At 41.4% G+C, this 20,181-nt stretch overlaps 1 protein-coding gene across 1 annotated transcript in view; it reads left to right on the top strand.

Annotated features, from left to right (window-relative positions):
- LOC134209785 (uncharacterized) overlaps positions 1-20,181 on the top strand; it is a 53,464-nt gene that overhangs the window by 31,277 nt on the left and 2,006 nt on the right. Inside the window, exons 3-4 of the mRNA XM_062685817.1 lie at positions 16,939-17,230; positions 17,687-20,058. Coding sequence (XP_062541801.1) covers positions 16,939-17,230; positions 17,687-20,058 — 2,664 coding nt within the window. The remainder of the gene's footprint in view (positions 1-16,938; positions 17,231-17,686; positions 20,059-20,181) is intronic.

Genomic DNA, 20,181 nt, shown 5'->3' on the forward strand with positions numbered 1-20,181 from the left:
GTCCGTACGTGCTGCTGTCTCGAACTGTTGTTGAAGAAGAATTCGATTGCGAAATGGCTCGCGCGAGCCGAACAGCAGCTTTTTCGATCGGGTTTCCACAGACAACGGACCGTTCGGAGAATGATAAATTCTAAGAATCCAATGAAATTTTCTCGCAAGATTCTGAATTTGGTTATGAGATGTTGTTTATCTAAGATGCGTGTTGTTGCGAGGAATGACAACAGAAATTTGACTCAAGACGAAGTTTCTTCATATTACAAAACATTATCTCTTGGCATCTGTCTGTCCAAGCGACGTTCACTAATGGGTAGTTGCTGTAGGTAGATAGTTTTCACAAAGGCGGCGTCTTCATTGATTTTATACAAAAGAAAGCTGATCCAACTATCCGAAATAAACTTTCTTCAAAGTTCAAATCTCAATCGTAAATAGCGAATTTGATAGCGCGTCGGAGGGAGATGATGTAGTGAATTTTAATGGATTGGATCACTAACAGCAACCAAGCTACCACGCCAAACCCGATGCCACCGAAACAGTCCATTTTCGCAATTAACTCTTTCTTTTCATAAAATGTTGGCCCTGAGAAGAACCAATTTTCTTTTTCCAATGTTCCTTTTCAACTAACTGACACCACAATTTGTAATAAATTTTCAGCATCGGCACAGGCGGTGCGGAATCGCCACAGTGCTATTTTTATGATCAACCTTTTCTTCATATGAAACTGGTTCGTTGAGGTTGAATGATCTGCAGCAACACATCGAGCACCACCACCAATGCGATGGATTTTATTTGAAAATGTTATTAGCGCCTCCGTGATGCTGTGTCCGCTCCGCTATGATCGCTTTGATGCGTCTGCTATGCGTAAAATCTTGTTCAAACTGAGGATTAGATCCAAACCCGCAAGTGATTGATTGTTGATGTCTGTGCTAGTGATGCATGTACGTGATTGGTTAGTTTACCTATTTCTAAACTTTTTATCAATTATCGATAATAAATAGTTAAAATCAGTATTTTCAAATAAATACAAAGAAGCGTGGACTCATCCTTGATCGATAGGTCCAAAAAAATTGAAAATCCATCGAGAAACGGCTTAGATATTAAAGTTTAAAGTCTATCATATTTTCGTGACGGTCCTTGATTTTCGCAATCGTAAAGTGTACCCCAATATAGAAAACACAGACGTAGTCCTACGTCAAAAAACTGCTTTTTTTAAGGGTCACCCTAAGTAAACTAGGGAAAATTGCTTTAAATCAGTCAATTTATAGCTAGAGAAATAATTTTCTGAGCAAAATTCTTGGAAACTGGCTGAACTACAACTTTGCGAAACATTATATACCCGTATCTTTGCAAATAAAAAAGTTTATTTTTCATTTTTTTTTTTCAAATGAGGCCCACCCTAATTTTTATGAAAACCCCAATAAGCTCCTTACATTTAGGAACAACTTTTTAGAATAAAGTTTTTTTTCTATCTCTGCTATTTTCGGCTTGAAAAACTTATTACCGATTTGTCTGCTACTTGGACCACTGTGCACTGGCGATGACGATTTGCTAGCATGTATGTAGACAGGTATTGTCCGGTTTGGAGACCAGTAAGAAGGAATTAAATGTAGCGGCGCTTCAGTCCTGGTAGGGCCAATAAGGTGCTGGTGGTCATGCTTGTTACTTGTTTAGCGTAGCATTAGATATCTTACGTATAGTTGAACAGACGTGTAACTTGTTCTTGCTTGCACGTTTCTTTCCCGCAAGCACACAGGTTATTGCCTATTGCTGTTACAAACTTCCTTGGCTTTCAAACCCACATTCGGGCCATTTTCACCGCTCTGGTTCTAAGGACGTGGTCAACTCCGTCATTGGCGAAAAAATACTTTCTCCTTGAGAATGATAATAATCACAATTTGAACGCTTTTTAATTTGAACCCCGTTCGTTGGTTTCAACATCGAGAAAATCGAGAAAAAAAAGTAATATCGTGAAACAAAACGCAGAATCAAAGCAAAACAACAAAGAGAGCAGCCAGAAATCGGTGTGTTTGATCCTCATAAAGTAACCAGAAGTTCAAATTAAAAGGTGAACCCCTTTAATATGAATGAGCTATCGTTTAAATTATAGGGTGTCCACGGTTTACGTGTGTACTATGATAATCCAATTAAAACCATTTAAATGTAACAGTTGCGTAACGGGTGTTTGGGGGAGCCTTTAGTTAGTGTTGGCTGACCATAATTAGGTAAACACGTACGCGTGTGGAGACGCGTGGTACATCACAGGTAAGTATGGCATTCGGAAAGTTACTTTTTCATCTATTTTTTACAATTTGAGGTCTAATTATGTTAGGTACGTCTACCTCAATGAAGATAAACATATGTAAAGAAATGCCTAAACTGCGTTTTGCCTTTGTTGTGCGAGAAAGGCATAAATACTAAGCCCATCTGCCCAAAAGCAAAATAAATTTTCGGAACAAGCAACGAAAAACAGTCAATCATTTCTTTGGTCAACAAACCTTTAGTCATTGTTTCTAGCGATTGGATTCAACATGAAATTTTAACCTGAGCTCGATGAAATCTTATGGTAACGATTGTTGTTAATCAGACTGGCTTCCCAAGCTCACATTTGTCAGCAAATCCCTAAACTAATTTTCACGCGTAACGGTTACAGCACCCTAAATTATTCAGCTGCGATTCTCTCGCTTCGTCTGCACTGTATAAAAGATATTCATCCTATCAAACCTAAAGAAGCTTTTACTGAGTGAATTCTTTATAACAGCCCTGTGCATCGTACGTACCAAGAAAAAAGAACACCAACAACGGTTGTGGGTGATGAATTCGGGTGGAAATCATTCTCTGTTTTGTCTGGGTCTGGGAGAAGGCTGCAATCCGCTGACCGTTGGAGATTGGACCAAAAACATCGTTTTTTATCGGAGCCTTATAAATTTGTAAGTGTGAAAAAAGACCGGGAGATGGACTGGATCAAAGTGATAACTGAAAGAACATTCAGTTCAGAAACGTGATGTGATCCATCTGTATGGTTCATTCAGTGTTCAATGCCCCGACACTTTGACGAATTGAGCATTTATTTTTCATCGAGTTTAGAAAATAGAATTCAGCTTAATTCCAACTGTAATGGAATGCGATGCGTGTGACGATTGTATATATCTTTTAAGGCGCTATATTTTCTAATGAATACTGAATGTTTTTATTCTTGCATCAACAACGAGCACCAACGTTTGTAAAAAAGTGTCTATCAGCCATCAAATCCCACATAAAATCGTCACAAGATTCAAGAGAAAAATAAAAATCTAAAGAGAGAAGTAACAAAAACACAATAAAAAGTTATTTTCGACCCTTGAACGTATCCTTCACGGTCGGTCACTTACCTGGGTATATACATTTGAGCGAACCCCCCTGGGAGCGTTTTTTAGGGCCTGAATAATGCGTTTTCAGCTTGAATTGAAGAAAAACGCAATTGAAAACAATCTTTCTTCTTAGAAATACCTGGCCAATAAGAATCATAATCATTTCCTCCAGAATAGGTACCTATGATATATTTTCGTCGAGCTGGAAATATATTTTGATATTTACGACCATTTTCCTATGGAGTGCTATTGTTTTAGCTTATACACCCATCATTTCCGGATGACGAAATTTGTCTCATTTTGAGTGGCCCTTGGAATCATGTAGGATTCTTCCTTCTGTTTTGCTACAGCTCACTGATGTCGTGAGTTGGGTAGGATATTATTTAATTTCGATTTAGCTCCTTGTTTGCCGGCATGGTCCATGAATATTGGATCGTCGGATCCTGTCCCGAAATCGAAGACGATGTAAAGTGAAGACTCATAAAATCAGGGGATCAAATGTGCTACTCTCGGTTGCTTCCCTATGGCACCGGCAGATTATAAAAATGTCTTATCCAGATGCTCACGTGATGTCATGAAATCAGAGATGCTTGGGCAAAAGAACAATGTATTGGCAATGTTTGAGAATTTATTAGGCATTACGAGGAGCTTCGTACGGATTTATTTTCTGATCAGTTGCCGTGATTCGAGACCACGCACTTAAAATAATTGTAGGCTTCTGTTAAAAGTATAATTTGGCAGTTGAGCTTAGAAATAGTCACAAAAAAACTATACTTTTCATATGAGTTAAGTGTGTTATGTTGATACTATTTGTAACACTTTCAAATCGAATAGCATCAGATGTTTCTGCATCATAGTAGCAATGAGATGCTTTTAGCATACTAGAAATACTACTAAAACCCTCTTTAAGTAGTTGTGTACCAAAACAGTCAATGAGTTGTTCTCCGGACATTCACGGGGGAAGCGTACAATATTTTTTTCAAATATTGTCTTAATTGTTAGTATCATTTTCGTGGGAAATTATTCAGAGTTAGCTCTGTAAATGTTTAAAGAATTTTCAGGAGCTACACGCAAACTTCTGTTAGAATCTACAAAGTCCAATATTTTGTGATGCAAGCACAATTGACACACAATGCCCGCGGAGTCGATAATGAATTCTTTTTTAAATTTGTGTCTTCACCATCTGTTCGTTTCACTAATATAATCTCATACTTTCTATTTATACTAAGGGGATCATATTCACTTCTGAATCCATGACGTAGAAAATGATATTAATCAACTAGAGGAAAAGGAATAGAAGTTGGCTGAATAATTTCTCCGTTCCCGGAATTTCATCACACTTCAGGCTTGAAACAATCCTACGCTATGAGCAAAGTTTTCCGCTCTGTCAAAGCATTTTTCGTTGTTGCTAGAAGGATAAAGCACCCACCCACAGGCAAGACCATTAACATCGCAGGAAATGCAGCGAACAGGGAGGTGGTGAGTGACTTCAAGCAAGCAAAGTGTTTATGTTGGTCTGCTAGTTCCGCTAGTTGAAATTTGCCAAACCGTCACTTCGCCACACTTTGTCAGTTTGAAAGATGAGAAATATGCAAACGTTTGATATCTTTGTAGAGGAAGGAAACTCGGTGATATTGTTTTAAACGTGTGCACAATTCAGCATGTTTATTTGTTACAAAGCTGATCCACTCACCTTCTTTTGTGTCTGAAATAGATATAAAGCAGCTGAAGTTGTCAGTCACCCTGTTCGTATTATCCCGCTTTTCAGAAATGGTGGTATTTCTATTTGAACTTGACTGTGTGAAGATATAGTTTCAGAAAACAGACAATCAACTGGTGTTCAAAAAGTATGAAAAGGATTGAGAGGAAACTTTGAAATTTTTCGTGGATAATAAAATAGGGGACGTGCTATCATCGTTCAACTGAAATGTCGAAGTAGAGGGTGAATATTTAAAATTTGGCTGGTTTCCATCCAACTAATGAGTCTAGAGTATTGATATCGAAAGTAAATGTATAAATTGCAGTATTTTCACTGTCATCCCAACTGTGCCAATCGAGTATGAGTTTAAAAGATCAGAGATCCGACTTCAATTTGTTCCCGATGTACGCACACCGAATTTTCGAAGAAAACTCGTTCATATTATTTAGTTTGGATGTCCGTTCTCTGTGGAATAATGATGCAGCCATGCTGTGCATAGCCAAGTGAAAGATTGCACGAAAGCGTGAATATATAATTACGGCATCGAGTTGAAACGGATACTCTGGCCACGGGATCGGCTGGCATTTGAATGCTGCCGCAGCGAGCACAGCTCGAAGTTTGTTCAAACAACCGGACTAATTGGAAGATGCTGCGCATTGTTCTGGAGATTGGCCAATCTGAATGTTTGTTCGTCGTTCTCACAACTTTGTATATATCTATAGTTTCAAAGAATGTTTGTAATTGTGACTGAACATTAAGCGACTACCATTGTTCTTTTGTTGCTAGTTATAAAGTTGAATTAAAGAATAGCAGCATGGTCCTCCTCGAGGAAATAAAAAAAAAAAACAATGGAATATTTGTATGTAGAAGAAACGGTTCCATAACTCACTTGAACGAAAATAAAGTTGAACATGTTCTAATGTTGGCTAGTTAATTGAATTCAACTGAGTTCAATTCACTTGCCCGTCAAAACGTAGCATGAGTGCCATCACTAATTGAGTTCCGTCCGATCTTCGTTCTATACACGGAACCGCGGAACAACTCACTTTACGGTTCCTTTCACTCAAATCCGCCCTTGCGTGGAAGAAGCCAAAAATAAGTAAAATGCGAAAAAATCCAGTGAGTACTTTGCCTTTACTTACCGTGTTGAACTTTCACCAATTCAAATTTATGTTATTTTCACTCACCCGAGACTATGGGGAAAACAACTTAAATTTGGCTTCTTCCACAGAACAGGACACGATGGGTCGATGCAGCTCTCTTTGTTTATAATATCATTCATTAGAGGGAGTAAGAAAACTACTTACTATTGAGTTAAAAATTTGAACTTCGTACTCAAAGTTGAGTTCTATAAACTTTTTTTTAGGTTCTTTACTTTTTCTGTGTATGTTTCGGCCTGAACTGTCAACGTGATTCATCTGATCGGCATCTAATCTTCTTCTTCTATATACATAAAAATGATTTTTTTGTCTGCTTGAACCTTAAAGACTCCGAAACTACTGAACCGGGGCCGGGAAGGTTCTTAAGATGGTTCGAGATCCCTCTCCCCTTCTATGTACTGCACAGACTACTCCGGCCTTAGTCTGATAATAAAATTAAAAATATTGAGCAAATAATAACGGAACATTTTCAAACTTTGAACATCTGTTACTACTTGACCAACTACCAGTAGAGTTATTTAACACACAACCCCCATTTTACGATAAAACTCAAAATTCAAATCCACGCAGCTCAGCCAATTTCTAACGGATTTTCAAACAATCTTCTGGAATCGATCACAAAACTCCTATTGTTTCAGGAACCGAGGTCAATTTTTGTGCAATGGCCATGGTTCCGGATATATTCCGGGGAGTACTGGGGTTACCTCCCTCCCGGAAAAAATGGTCACTGGCAGATCGGCTTCGAAATCTATCGTGCGACATGTCAAACTTCATGATTTTGCAAAACAAATACACTGGAGTACATTTCGGCAACTTTCGATCGAATTGGCCACCCGCCGGGTACTTCCAGGGCCTGGTTCCCTTGGGGAAGTGGCCAATTTTCGTTCAATCTTGGAACCCATCTTGCGACATGTCAAACTTCATGATTTTGCAAAACAAGTACACTGGAGTCCATTTCGTCAACTTTCGATTGATTGGCCACCCCCGGGTACTTTCAGGGCCTGGTTCCCTTGGGGAAGTGGCCAATTTTCGTTCAATCTTGGAACCCATCTTGCGACATGTCAAACTTCATGATTTTGCAAAACAAGTACACTGGAGTACATTTCGGCGATTTTCGATCGAGTTGGCCACCCTCCGGGTACTTCCAGGGCCTGGTTCCCTTGGGGAAGTGGTCATTTTTTGTTCAATCTTTGAACCCACCCCAACCCAGAACTGGAGACGCGTGCTGCAGATATTCCGAAAGATAGCAGCGTGGAAAAGCAATGGACCGCCATCAAGAATGCCTTCAGCACCACCAGCGAGAATAATCTGGGCAAACTACGCACCCAGAGAAAACAATGGATCACCGATGAGACCTGGAGAAAGATAGAGGAGCGAAGAGAAGCCACAGCCGCGATAGAGCGATCGAAAACCAGAGGAGCCAAAGTCTTAGCCCGTCAACGATACGCGGCTCTTGAAAAGGAAGTAAAACGCTCATGTCGACGGGACAAGCGAGCGTGGGCAGACTCTCTGGCCGACGAAGGAGAGAGAGCCGCCGCAACTGGGGACATTCGCCTCCTCTACGATATCTCACGACGCATAAGCGGGGCGAAGATGAATACAACGATGCCTGTGAAAGACGCGAATGATCAGTTATTGACCGACCCAACTGACCAGCTGAAACGCTGGTTCGAGCACTTCGAACAACTTTTTCAAGTGCCAGCCAGGCCATCACCACCTCGGCATGATCTGCATAGGATCCGACGTATAACACGCGTCAATACCGAAGCTCCATCACTGCTAGAAATTCAAACAGCCATTCAAAGCATAAAATCGAATAAAGCCCCAGGGGTCGATCGCATATCAGCCGAGATGCTCAAAGCTGACCCCATGACATCCGCTCAACTACTGCATCGTTTATTTCGTAATATCTGGGACACCGCAACTTTCCCGGTCGACTGGATGCAAGGTATCTTAGTGAAGGTACCCAAAAAGGGTGACCTGACTGTATGCGATAACTGGCGAGGCATTATGTTGATGTGTACCGTTCTCAAAGTTCTATGCAAAATTATCCTAGCCCGGATTCAGGAGAAGATCGATGCGACTCTCCGGCGGCAGCAGGCCGGATTCCGTGCCGGAAGATCCTGTGTGGACCATATTGTCACGCTCTGCATCAGTTTTGGAGCAGGTCAACGAATTCCAAGAGTCCCTTTACTTGGTTTTCATTGACTACGAAAAAACTTTCGACCGTCTCGATCACGAGAATGTATGGCGCGCCCTGCGACGCAAGGAAGTTCCAGAGAAAGTCATCGGCCTCATCGAGGCACAGTACGAGGCCTTCTCGTGTAGAGTGCTGCACAATGGGGTCTTGTGCGACCCTATCCGGGTCGTAGCTGGTGTGAGGCAAGGATGTATTCTATCACCGTTACTGTTCCTCATCGTAATCGACGAGATTCTGGTAGATGCGATTGACCGTGAACCAAACCGCGGGCTGTCATGGCAGCCTATAACCATGGAGCACCTAAATGACTTCGAATTGGCGGATGATGTTTGCACTCCTCGCGCAACGGCGCTCTGATATGCAGAGTAAGCTCAACGACCTTGCCGAGCGCTCCTCTTCGGCAGGTTTAGTCATCAACGTCAACAAAAACAAATCGTTGGATGTAAACACGGTGACCTCTTCCAGTTTCATAGTAGCCGGGCAACCAGTGGAGAATGTTGAAAGCTTCCAATATCTTGGTAGCCAAATGGCGTCAGACGGCGGTACCAAGATCGACATAGGCGTACGGATAAAGAAAGCAAGGGCTGCCTTTGCGAGTTTAAGAAATATCTGGAAAAACAGGCAGATAAGTGAACGCACCAAAATACGAATTTTCAACTCTAACGTGAAATCTGTGCTGTTATACCAACAGATATACGCTAGTGAAACATGGTGTGTCTCAGTGGAGAATACTCAACGGCTGCAGTGTAGGTGTTCATCAACAGATGCCTGCGGTATATAATTCGGGCCTGGTGGCCTCACAACTGGATCTCAAACAACGAGCTCCATCGTCGTTGTCACCAGAGGCCGATAGCAACAGAAATTCGGGATCGGAAGTAGGGCTGGGTCGGCCACACTCTACGCAGGGGCAGAAACGAAATATGTAAACAAGCATTAGACTGGAACCCACCGGGAAATCGCAGCAGGGGCAGACCCAAAAGCTCATGGCGGCGAAGCCTCAATAAAGAAATAAAAGAAGTCGACCGAAATCTAACCTGGCAACAGGTTAAAGCGATAGCCGGGCAACGCTCAGGATAGAGATCTTTCAAGTCGGCCCTTTGCACCACCGGAGGTGTACAGGACCCATAAGTAAGTAAGTTTAGTGTAGGAATTTTCAAATAAACGTTTGAAGGGAGAACCTGCATGGATTTTCTAAAATAATGCCTAATAGAACTTCTAAAAGCTTGTTTGAACGTAAAATACTTTCCTAAGGAATTTCTAGAGGAATCGATAAAGGTATTTTTTAAGGATTTCATGATGGAATTTCCGAAGGAATTCTCAAAGGAAGCTAGGAAGAAAATTCTAATAGAATTTCAGAGAAAATGCCTACTGTACTTTTATGTAATTCCTAGGTTTCTTCAAGAATTCCTTTGGAATTTTTCCTAGTATTTTATTCGAAATTTCCTCCAGATATTCTTTTGAAGATTCGTCCAGGAATTCCTTAGGAAATTGCCTCTACAAAAACTACTCCGTAAAATTCCAGAAAGTTCTTCGGAAATTCTTTCGGATATTCCTTAAAATTTACCTCAGGGATTACGTCAGAATTTCCTCAACGTATTCTTTTGTTTAAGAAAACCTTATGAAATTCGTTAAGGTTCGTTCTTTTGGAAATTCCTTTAAATTTTTTTTAGGAAATTGCTTTAGGAATTGTTCCATAAAATTCCTTAGGAATTTTTTCGTAATTCCCTTAGAAATTCTTTCGGATATACCTTCCAAAAATCTTTAGCTAATTCCTTTTGAAATATCTACGGAAAATATTATAGAATTCTTCTAAAAATTCCTTCAGAAATTCATTTACAGATTCCTTCGGAATCATTGAAAGTTTGCTTAGGAATTTCTTCGGAAATTAATACGGAGGATTATTTTAGGAATCCCGTCGGATTTTTTTTAGAAAAAAAACGTTGTAAATTTTATAGAAATTCCTCTAGGGATTCCTTAGCAAGTTCTTTGACTACTTTTCCTGAAATTTTCATATGAATACTTTCAGAACTACTGTGTGGAACTACCTTAAACAATTCCTTGGGAATTTCTACGGGTAATCCTTTGAAAATTCTTTGCTAACTTTAGGAAGAAATTCTTGGACATTTTCTTCAATAATTCCGTCACAACACTCTCCATTTCTTATGATTTTTTTTCGAAAATCTCTTTAGAAATTAATTCAAAGAAATATCTCGAAAATTGCTTTTGGGAACCATTCGGAAATTCTTCTAGGAATTCCCTATAACATTTTTTCGAAATTTACTAAAACGATTTTTTTTCTGATTTTTCTGCGGGAATTCCTTCCTTGTAAACTATTTTTGAAGTCGGTTCTACCGGGAAAATTATAAAATACCTATACATATAATAAGCAATGCCTGCTTGCCCAAACCTTTGTTCCTTATGACGAATAAACGAGTATACATTAAGCAAGGTTTTTTATTTCCTTGGTGTGATTTATGGGAAGTGAGTCGTGTGAAGCGGAGTGGAAATGTCCCGAGCGGAATATTAAGACGCTTCTACCACGATATATGAAGCGTTCTAAGCCGACGGCGCGGCACTGGTCTTTCGGTTTTTCTAGTTCAAACACTCAACTACGGTTAGAATAAAACTTTATTATTTATGTATCACTTGTTTGTACAATTATAAACTTCTTTTACATTTTAGCACTTATTTATTACAATTATTACAATTAACACTTTTCGTATAATTATAAACTCGAATATTTTCCTGTTTACAAATTTTGCACTATTTCCCGTATGACAATGTCTTTCCCAGAGATACTAACACATTTTGTTTATCGATACTTATTCTGAGACTGTAACACCGTTTTTCGACTTTACCGCGACGGACTTTTTAACTGTTCACTTATGTTTTTTCACAAAGTTAATTAATTTCAACTTAGATCTCGATTCGTGCACTAGTCACGAGTGTCGAGGTGTCTAAGGGACAACCCTGATTCAATTGGAGTGTTCGGTAGGCCGGCTAGGGAAACCTAGAAAGCGCCGAATTCCAATAAAGGTGCTGCTGAATATTTGGGACTGACCTCGAGCTTGGAAAAGCGCACGGTATATATACTGCCGTTATACGCATAACTGTCCCATGTATATAGGGAATCTCAGCAAACATGGGACAAATATGCGTATGACGGCAGTATAGTCAATCCGAGTTCTGAATTTCATGAATTGCATCAGACTGGACTTTGGACCCCACGAAAGGTCCAAAGTTCCCTAAATAACGTAACCGTTTTCCTCATCCCACATTTATCTATTCAGACTATGTGGTTTTATTTTCAACTTCGTAAATATCCTCAAGTTTTAGCTTCCATTCATTACTCAACTTTGCATTCTTTATGGATGCTCCCTAAAGTTTTTTTTGCACGAAATGCTTGATCAGCTTATTTGAAAAATCCATAAATTCCGAAACAACTTCCCTTTTATTCCAAATTTTTACAATAGTTATTTAATTTCTTGTCATAGATTAGCTAATTCAGCTTTAATATTGGACTTCCATACTTTACGAAACTTTGCCCCTTTTTTTGGATGTCCCCTTTGAAATTCTCTTGGAAAAAATCTGTTCTCTTTCCACTCTCTAAAACTCTCTTATTTCGAGCACATATTCAAGTGGCTACTTCAATTTACTAATGTATTAATTCATATATTTTTTTTTGTTGTATAAAATGAGTATCTCTAAGTCCTGCCCCTTTCTTTACACCTAAACTTGAACATTACTGTCTCACAGAGTAATGTTCAACAAGTCCCAAATGTTTCATAATGCATGATACTACTAAACCAACAGAGTTGTGAAAACCTTCACTTAAAACTCTGTATTCGAACCCAGCATGGGTTCTTTGTAAAACAGCGCACCATACCGCCGAGCTATTAACAGCTACCGCTTGTATTACTCTTTGATTTTAAGTATACTCTTAAAAATCAATAAATCAATATTTTTCTCTTTCTTTCAACTGGGCTTTGAATTAAATTCCCCTTTCCCTAAAGAATCATTACCCCTTCAGGTCGGCTCTTCCTTTTCCGAACCACTCAGACCCCAATATCAATATTTCCTTTCAAGTTTATATTGGTAAGAACAAAATCATGTTCTCTCTGTTTTTCATACTGGGCAACAAACCCCTTTATATCAATACACCTGTATACGTGTATGTAGATTCAATGAAGACTCTTATTGTCTCTATCATTTTGGCTAAGTTATTATTCCGCGCTCCTCACCCAAACAAATTCTTTCCTTAGTGTCCTATACATATGCGCCAATGCATCATCATCAATGACGATCGCGGCTATGTACCGCTATATCGTACACTGTCCAATATGTGAGCACGTTTGAACATGTCAATCCACCGCGCTCCAGTTAAGTAAATCTGACTAAGCTGTTTTCGACGGTTTCGCCAAACCGTGATAAGGGTATGCGATATTTCACATAACTTTTAAATTGATGAAAAGTAAATTAACCCAACAATTCCTACATACAACATTTTTAATTTATGTTGATTGCCTTAATTACTTTGCGTTGAGTAATTGAATATATTCGGCCTTGTTTTTACAATATCTCACTGCCATCAGTATTTAAAATTGTTTTAGGAAGGTGTCGGCACATACGGCTGTGCACGTGGGATCAATAGTGGAGTTGGCCAAGTTCGGAAGAAGTATTTTACACTAAGCTCTCTCGAAAAGTCTTTATAAACTCTTTTCGCTATTCTCTCGGAGAGTCCTTTCTGAACCCCTTCGAAGATTTTTTCAGCAATTTCTTCGGCAATTGTTTTAGGAATTCTTTCGGAAACTATTTCATTCCCTAATAAATTTCCGAATGAAATCCTGAAAGAATATTCTACGGTTTTACCTGTGGTTTTACTAAAGAAATTTCCCAACGAGAACCTTAATGGTTTTTGAAAAAATGCCTATATGAGCTTCCGCAGAATTTCTTACAGGGTTTTACAAAGGAATTTCTAATGAACCTTAGAAAAAAATCGTAGTTTCCTCCGAATCCCTTCAGGAACTCCACCAAGAACTTTTTTGGCATATTTTACCAACTTTTGAAGAAAATATTCAATTTGGTTGGTCATCGTGCCCCAGTCTTACTCAGCCAGAGCTCATTTTAGTTATGTTGATCATCTATTGGGATTTGTGCATACAAGAACGCGAGGTGGGGAGTAAACTGTCCATTGTGGTTGTCATTAGTGGACTCCATCGTGAATGCCCTTACAGGACCCAAGGGTCACTGATAGGTGAACGAAATAGCACTGCAAATCTTCTAAATATACTAGATATGCAGCCGCTCAAACATTACCCAATTGTATATGTAACTCAAAGAATAGTATTATCGACTGGAGCTTATCAAAATCCTGAATTGGGAAAACTTTTGGAAAAAATATTAATAAATTAGTCCTATGATAACAAAGTCTAGTTCTCAATACTGCTCAAGGGTTACGAAAAGTGAAGCAGGATCCGTTGTTAAATTTTGATTCATCAAAATCAGAGAATAATAAAATAGTTTTAACGTGATTATACAACAAAGCCACAAATCGGCTATCTTGATAACCACGTGCTTTTCACCGTATTTTTGAAGAGCACGAGTTGAGAGATCCACAAGACCCATGGGGATGAAACATCCGTAGATCGTTTGCTTACTTATGCTAAACAATCAACTTTAATTTTAGCATTGTACGAAAATCATAACGATAGATTTGAACTTTTGATAATAGGAGTAGAAAACCGTGTGGGGAATTTAAAATTCCTCACATGGCTTGATTGTATAATCATCTTAAATGCGCAATGTTGTTTTAAAACAACAAACCGAAAATTAGTTTAATGTCAATAATTTTAATGGTAGTTTACGCTAAAAATACTTTCGACGATTTCTAAAAAAATCGCTTTGCGCCTTTAAGGGTTAATTTAAATAGCATCTTGAGATCAGGTATTTATTAGTATCGCTGGTAATTTACTATGGAATGTGCTGTTTCATGAACGACAAACATGGAATATTTCAATTTTAATCCACTGAAGTCGATTTTTATACGGGCTATTTGTACGGTGTGAATCAAAACCACGTGAATTAAAAAATCCGCCTTAAGATTGTTTTTTTGCCATTGATTTTTTCATCCACGCCGGTTAACGCCGCCGCCGATAAAGGCCAACGGCGCCCCGCCATGACGCCGCCGCCGCCGGAGCAAAAGTGACCACTACACCGCCGCCGCCGATTATATGACCGGCGCACAGGTGTACTTAGCTTCCCTCTTCAGTCTGATACAGGCTTCCTCGTCGTCGGTGAAGCCAAATTGGAAAAATTTTACCACTCGTGTTAATCCCTGCTCTTCCTATTACCCCTTCCAAAGCGATGTTGGATAACAGACACGAAAGACCATCACCTTTGCCGTAACCCTCTGCGCGTTTTGACGGGACTGGAGAATGCGCTTAAAACTCGAACTATGTACATCACCCGATCCAACGTCGCCTTGATCAACCGTGTCAGCTTATTCTAAAATCCGTGTTCGTGCATTAGCTGCCATAGCTGGTCCCGATCGATTGTATCATATGCGGCTTTGAAGTCGATGAATGGATGATATGTGGGCACGTTGTATTCGCGGCATTTCTGCAGTACTTGGCGAATGGCGAACACTGGATCCGTGGTGGAGCGTTCGCCCATAAAACCCGCCTTCGGTGTTCTTCGTAGTGCTGCCGCCACCTTTGGATCACCTCACGCTCGTTCGTAAGAAGGTTCCCGTTTTTGTCCTTACACATATCAGGCTGTGGCACGTGGCCCTTACGTGAACGGTTCAACTTCTCATAGAACTTTCGTGTGTTATTAGCGCGGTACAGTTGCTCCGTCTCTTCACGGTCTCGATCTTCCTGCGGGCGCTTTTTCCTCATGAAAATCGAGTTTTGTCTGTTCCGCGCCCGTTTATATCGTGCCTCGGTCGCCCTCGTGCGGTGCAATCTCGCCCATGCTGCATTCTTCTCTTCCACTAACTGCCCACATTCGCCGTCATACCAGTCGTTTTTTTCGTTTCTTGGTTAGGTGATCTCCATGTGGCCTTGTGGATATTTTTTCGGGGAAAGAAAGTGCTTCGGACTACCATTCCGCGGGAGGCTGCACAGTTTTTCCTCCCTTCCTACTAGGGCTTCCATTTTTCCCGGGAATCAACTTCCCGGGAAACGGGAAATAAAATGTTAACTTCCCGGGATTTCCCGGGATCCCGGGAAATAAAACAATTTTGCTAAACTCAAAATCGTAACGTGAAATAATAACTAAGATAATAAGGATTGTTTGCTACAAGTTCTTCATCTGTCCTCAATTCTGCGGCCTGCGTCGTCGTCGTTTATGCTGCGGTCAAGCCACAAATGATATTCGCATACAACGATCGAAATGAACGTTATTTCTGCATGCAACTCAACACATCTGCACCGAATATGATTGCACCATACTAGGGAGAGTATACAGTCACTATGGCTGCTTCATCGTGTACACCTACTCGACTGGACAACGAGCTGACCACACAACAAGAAGGGAATCGTGCCTTTCTAACACTAGAGTCAGCCGATAGAGAGCCCATCAACACTGTTCGGATTGTTTGGACCGAGTCAGTGCAACATCGATCGGCCAATGGGCACCACCGGCCCGCAATATCGTGCGGAGAACACTTTTATTGTTTGTTATTTTGTATTATTCGTTTGATTGTTAAATTTAAGTTCAAAATAAATTAAGTATACGTTAGTCTATGAGTGAAATAAATAGCTTAATTGTGGATAGTATGCAAAATAGAAAAGTTTGTTCAAGTAATGTGATATGAGTGTTTTACTGAACTTTAATGAGGAAAAGTGATTTCGCGCCAACTGAAAACTGAACGGGAAAGAACATAAAATTGTGCTGCCCCGATACTTTACTCGCCTTGCCGTTGCATGAGCTGATCCACAAACTTTGCCTGGAGTGCAAACATGGTCCTTCGAGCCGGATGGGCGTCGAAGATGTCCGCCCAATCCAGTGTATGCTATTAGAAGACAAAACCAACGTGCCATTGCTGAGGGATTTCATGGCCGATGCGCCATCGATCTTGGTTGCTGCTCATTGTTATTCATATAAGGCATTTACAATGCCTCACTAAGGTGAGTGCGGTTCTAATCTCTTACAACCTTTGAATGGGGCTACTTTATATCTTTTCTGCACATAGTATCTGGACGTTTGCGAATGGCGGTCATAGTTCTGCTGTGATATCTGAAGTGGATGGCCCATCAATCGATCGGAGAGTGAGATTTTCGGTATTTGATCTGCTACTAGCTTGGACCTGCTTACTGAGAGGGAAATTGCATGCATCCCAAGTTGCTGTGCACTGGTGAATTCGTTAATTGCACGAAACTGATTCTAATTTGATTTTCTGTGGTCGTATTTTGGAATCCAAGAAGGAAGGAGCTTTGAATTAAATATACAAGGCATTAACTGCCTGTTATCAGGTAATTGCGGTTCCGATAAAAATACTCAACCTTGTGTGGTCTATGCGGTCTGTTGTTTTAGACATTGTCGTCGTCCATCATCATGTCTGCTGCTGATCGGAAACTGCGCGGTTTGAAGAACCGCAAACGCAGCATCATCACATCTTTCGCGGCGATTCGGACATTCGTATCCAGCTACAAGGCCGAGAAGGACAAGTGCGAGGTTCCAGTGCGGTTGGAGAATCTCATCGACCTGTGGAAGGAGTTCAACACTGTGCAAACGGAGTTGGAGACTTTGGAGGACGACGACGAGGTATTGGAAGCATACTTGAAGGAACGCACGGAATTCGAGAACGCATATTATCGTGCAAAAGGTACGCTTCTTCAATTAAACCAACCCACTGTGGTCCAAAATATCCCGGAGCGAGTAAATGACCATGCTGGTGAAGCCCATATAAAGCTGCCAGACATAAAGCTTCCAGTATTTAGTGGGGACTTTGAAAGCTGGTTGAATTTTCACGATTTGTTTATTTCTCTCGTCCATTCATCGACGAATTTGTCCACAATTCAAAAATTTTATTATTTGCGATCCTCGTTGGCTGGTGAAGCACTGAAGCTGATACAAACAATTCCGATCAGCAACGAACAGTATTCGGTTGCGTGGAATTTGTTGATAAGTCATTATCATAATCCACGAAGGTTAAAAAGAACGTATGTTCAGTCGCTTTCTCGTTCCCTTGTATGAAGGCAGAAACTGCTGCGGAATTACACTCGTTAGTGGACAAGTTTCAAACTAATGTAAAATTCTAAAACAACTGGGCGAGAAACAGATCACTGGGATGTGTTACTGATTCATCTGCTCAGCACACGGTTGGATTCCTCAACAAGGCGCGACTGGGAGGATTTTGCGGAGACAAACGAGTGTACGAAGTTTCATCAGCTGATCGAGTTTCTGCAACGGCGAGTCAACGTGCTGGAAACGGTGAAGAATAAATCCTATGAGTCAGCAGCGATCAGCAAGAAGCCCAATCCTCCACGCACTGGAAGTCATGGAGCTGTACAGCAAGGATTTCGCTCATGTCCAGTGTGTTCCAGTCAGCATTTTCTGTACCAGTGCGAGTCGTTTGCGAAAATGACGGTCAATGAGAAAGAAGTATTCGTACGACGAAACAAACTATGTCGGAATTGCTTACGCCGCGGTCACATGGCGAAGGATTGCTCTTCCGAAAGCTACTGCCGCAAGTGCAGAGGTCGTCACCATACTCAGCTGTGCTACGTGTCTAAATCTGATTCCACCAGCAACGCGGCCAGCAGTCAACCAGCTTCGGTCAACCAATTAGTTTCTTCCAGTGCTCCCAGCCAACCCAGCATGCCCAGTGGGTCGCAAACCTCAACTCCAATCGTGCACACGGGAATAACAAGCTGCATTTCCTCCGATGGGTCGAGAACAAAGGTGTTGTTGGCGACAGCAATAGTTATGATGGTAGACGATGAAGGTTCAGAACATCCAGTTCGGGCGTTGTTAGATTCGGGGAGTGAATGTTGTTTCGCAACAGAGCGAGTTGCCCAGCGGATGAGAGTTCATCGATCAAGAGTAAATCTACCGATTGCAGGGATCGGTCAAGCCTCCACTGAAGTTCGCTGCAAATTTCTAGCAACGGTCAAGTCCAGAGTATCAAGCTATTCAACCACCATTGAAGCATTCGTTCTGCCCAAGGTTACTATCGATTTACCATCGATATCTGTCGACGCATCGAGTTGGACTCTACCAACAGGAATCCAACTGGCGGATCCATCCTTTTATCAGTCAGGAGCGGTTGATTTGGTGTTAGGCGCTGAAGTATTCTTCGACCTTTTCAACGTCGCAGGTCGCATTCCTCTGGGCGACACACTTCCTCCGTTAATTAACTCGGTATTTGGGTGGGTGATCAGTGGCAAAACTCCCCAAAGGCAATCGAGGTCGCCCATTACATGCAACGTTGCTACTACCGCAGACATCCAGCGCAGCATGGAGAAATTTTGGAAAATAGAGGACGATGCAGCAATCGCATATTCACCCGAGGAAGCCTATTGCGAGAAGTTCTTTCGTGAGACGACAGTTCGTGGAGATGGTGGAAGGTACATCGTGAGAATCCCGTTCAAAGATGGCGCTTTAGACAACCTGGGTACCAACAGAAGGACAGCGTTTCATCGTTTCCGACTAATTGAGGCTCGTCTAGGTCGAGATCCGAATTTGGCAGCAGAATATCGGAAGTTCATGGACGAATATGAGAAGCTAGGACATATGAAGCGCGTTGATGAATCGGAAGCAACGCTAGGACCAGCATACTTCCTTCCTCATCATCCTGTCATCCGTGAAGAAAGCAGTACCACTAAAGTAAGGGTGGTCTTCGATGCTTCCTGCAGAAGCACAACAGGAGTGTCCTTGAATGAAGTCATGCTAGTGGGACCGGTCGTTCAAGAAGATTTGCGGTCCATTATAATGCGTTCTCGCCTGCATCCGGTCATGCTCATCGCCGATGTCGCCAAGATGTATCGGCAAATCACACTTTCTCCCGACGATAGTCGACTCCACTTGATTTTCTGGCGTGCTTCACCTTCGGATACCATACAAATATACAAGCTGCTCACAGTGACGTACGGAACTGCTTCCGCTCCGTATCTGGCCACACGAGTGTTGAAGAAGCTTGCAGATGACGAGGAGAAAAACTATCCACTGGCAGCTAGGGCAACCCGGGACGATTTTTACGTGGATGATTTCTTTTCCGGTGCTAGATCAGTCGCTGAAGCAGTCAAACTTCGGAAACAGATGGAGGAAATGTTCAACTCTGCTGGAATGCAGTTACGGAAATGGGCAAGCAACATTCCAAGTGCACTTCAAGGAGTTTCGAACGATAATCGTGCTCTGCAGTCTTCGGTGGAATTCGACAAAGACCAGTCCATCAAAACTCTGGGTTTACACTGGGAACCCCACTCAGATCAGCTCAAATACCTCGTTCCAAAAGCAATTGTTGATCCAGCCGCAGTCGTCACCAAACGCTCTGCACTCTCTTGTATTGCAAGGTTGTTTGACCCACTTGGTTTGGTTGGGCCAGTGGTAGTTCGTGCCAAAATGTTTATGCAGGCATTATGGGGTTTGCAAGACGACAACGATAACCAATACGACTGGGACAAGGAATTGCCAGATATGAAGGATCAGTGGGTCAGCTTCGCATTGATCGATTCGTCGTACTCCCGGAAGCAACTTCATTAGAACTCCATTTCTTCTCCGATGCGTCAATTGCTGCGTACGGCGCGTGTGCTTACATCCGATCATCAAATTCGT

Source organism: Armigeres subalbatus, chromosome 2 (assembly GCF_024139115.2).
Source record: "Armigeres subalbatus isolate Guangzhou_Male chromosome 2, GZ_Asu_2, whole genome shotgun sequence".
NCBI lineage: Eukaryota > Metazoa > Arthropoda > Insecta > Diptera > Culicidae > Armigeres > Armigeres subalbatus.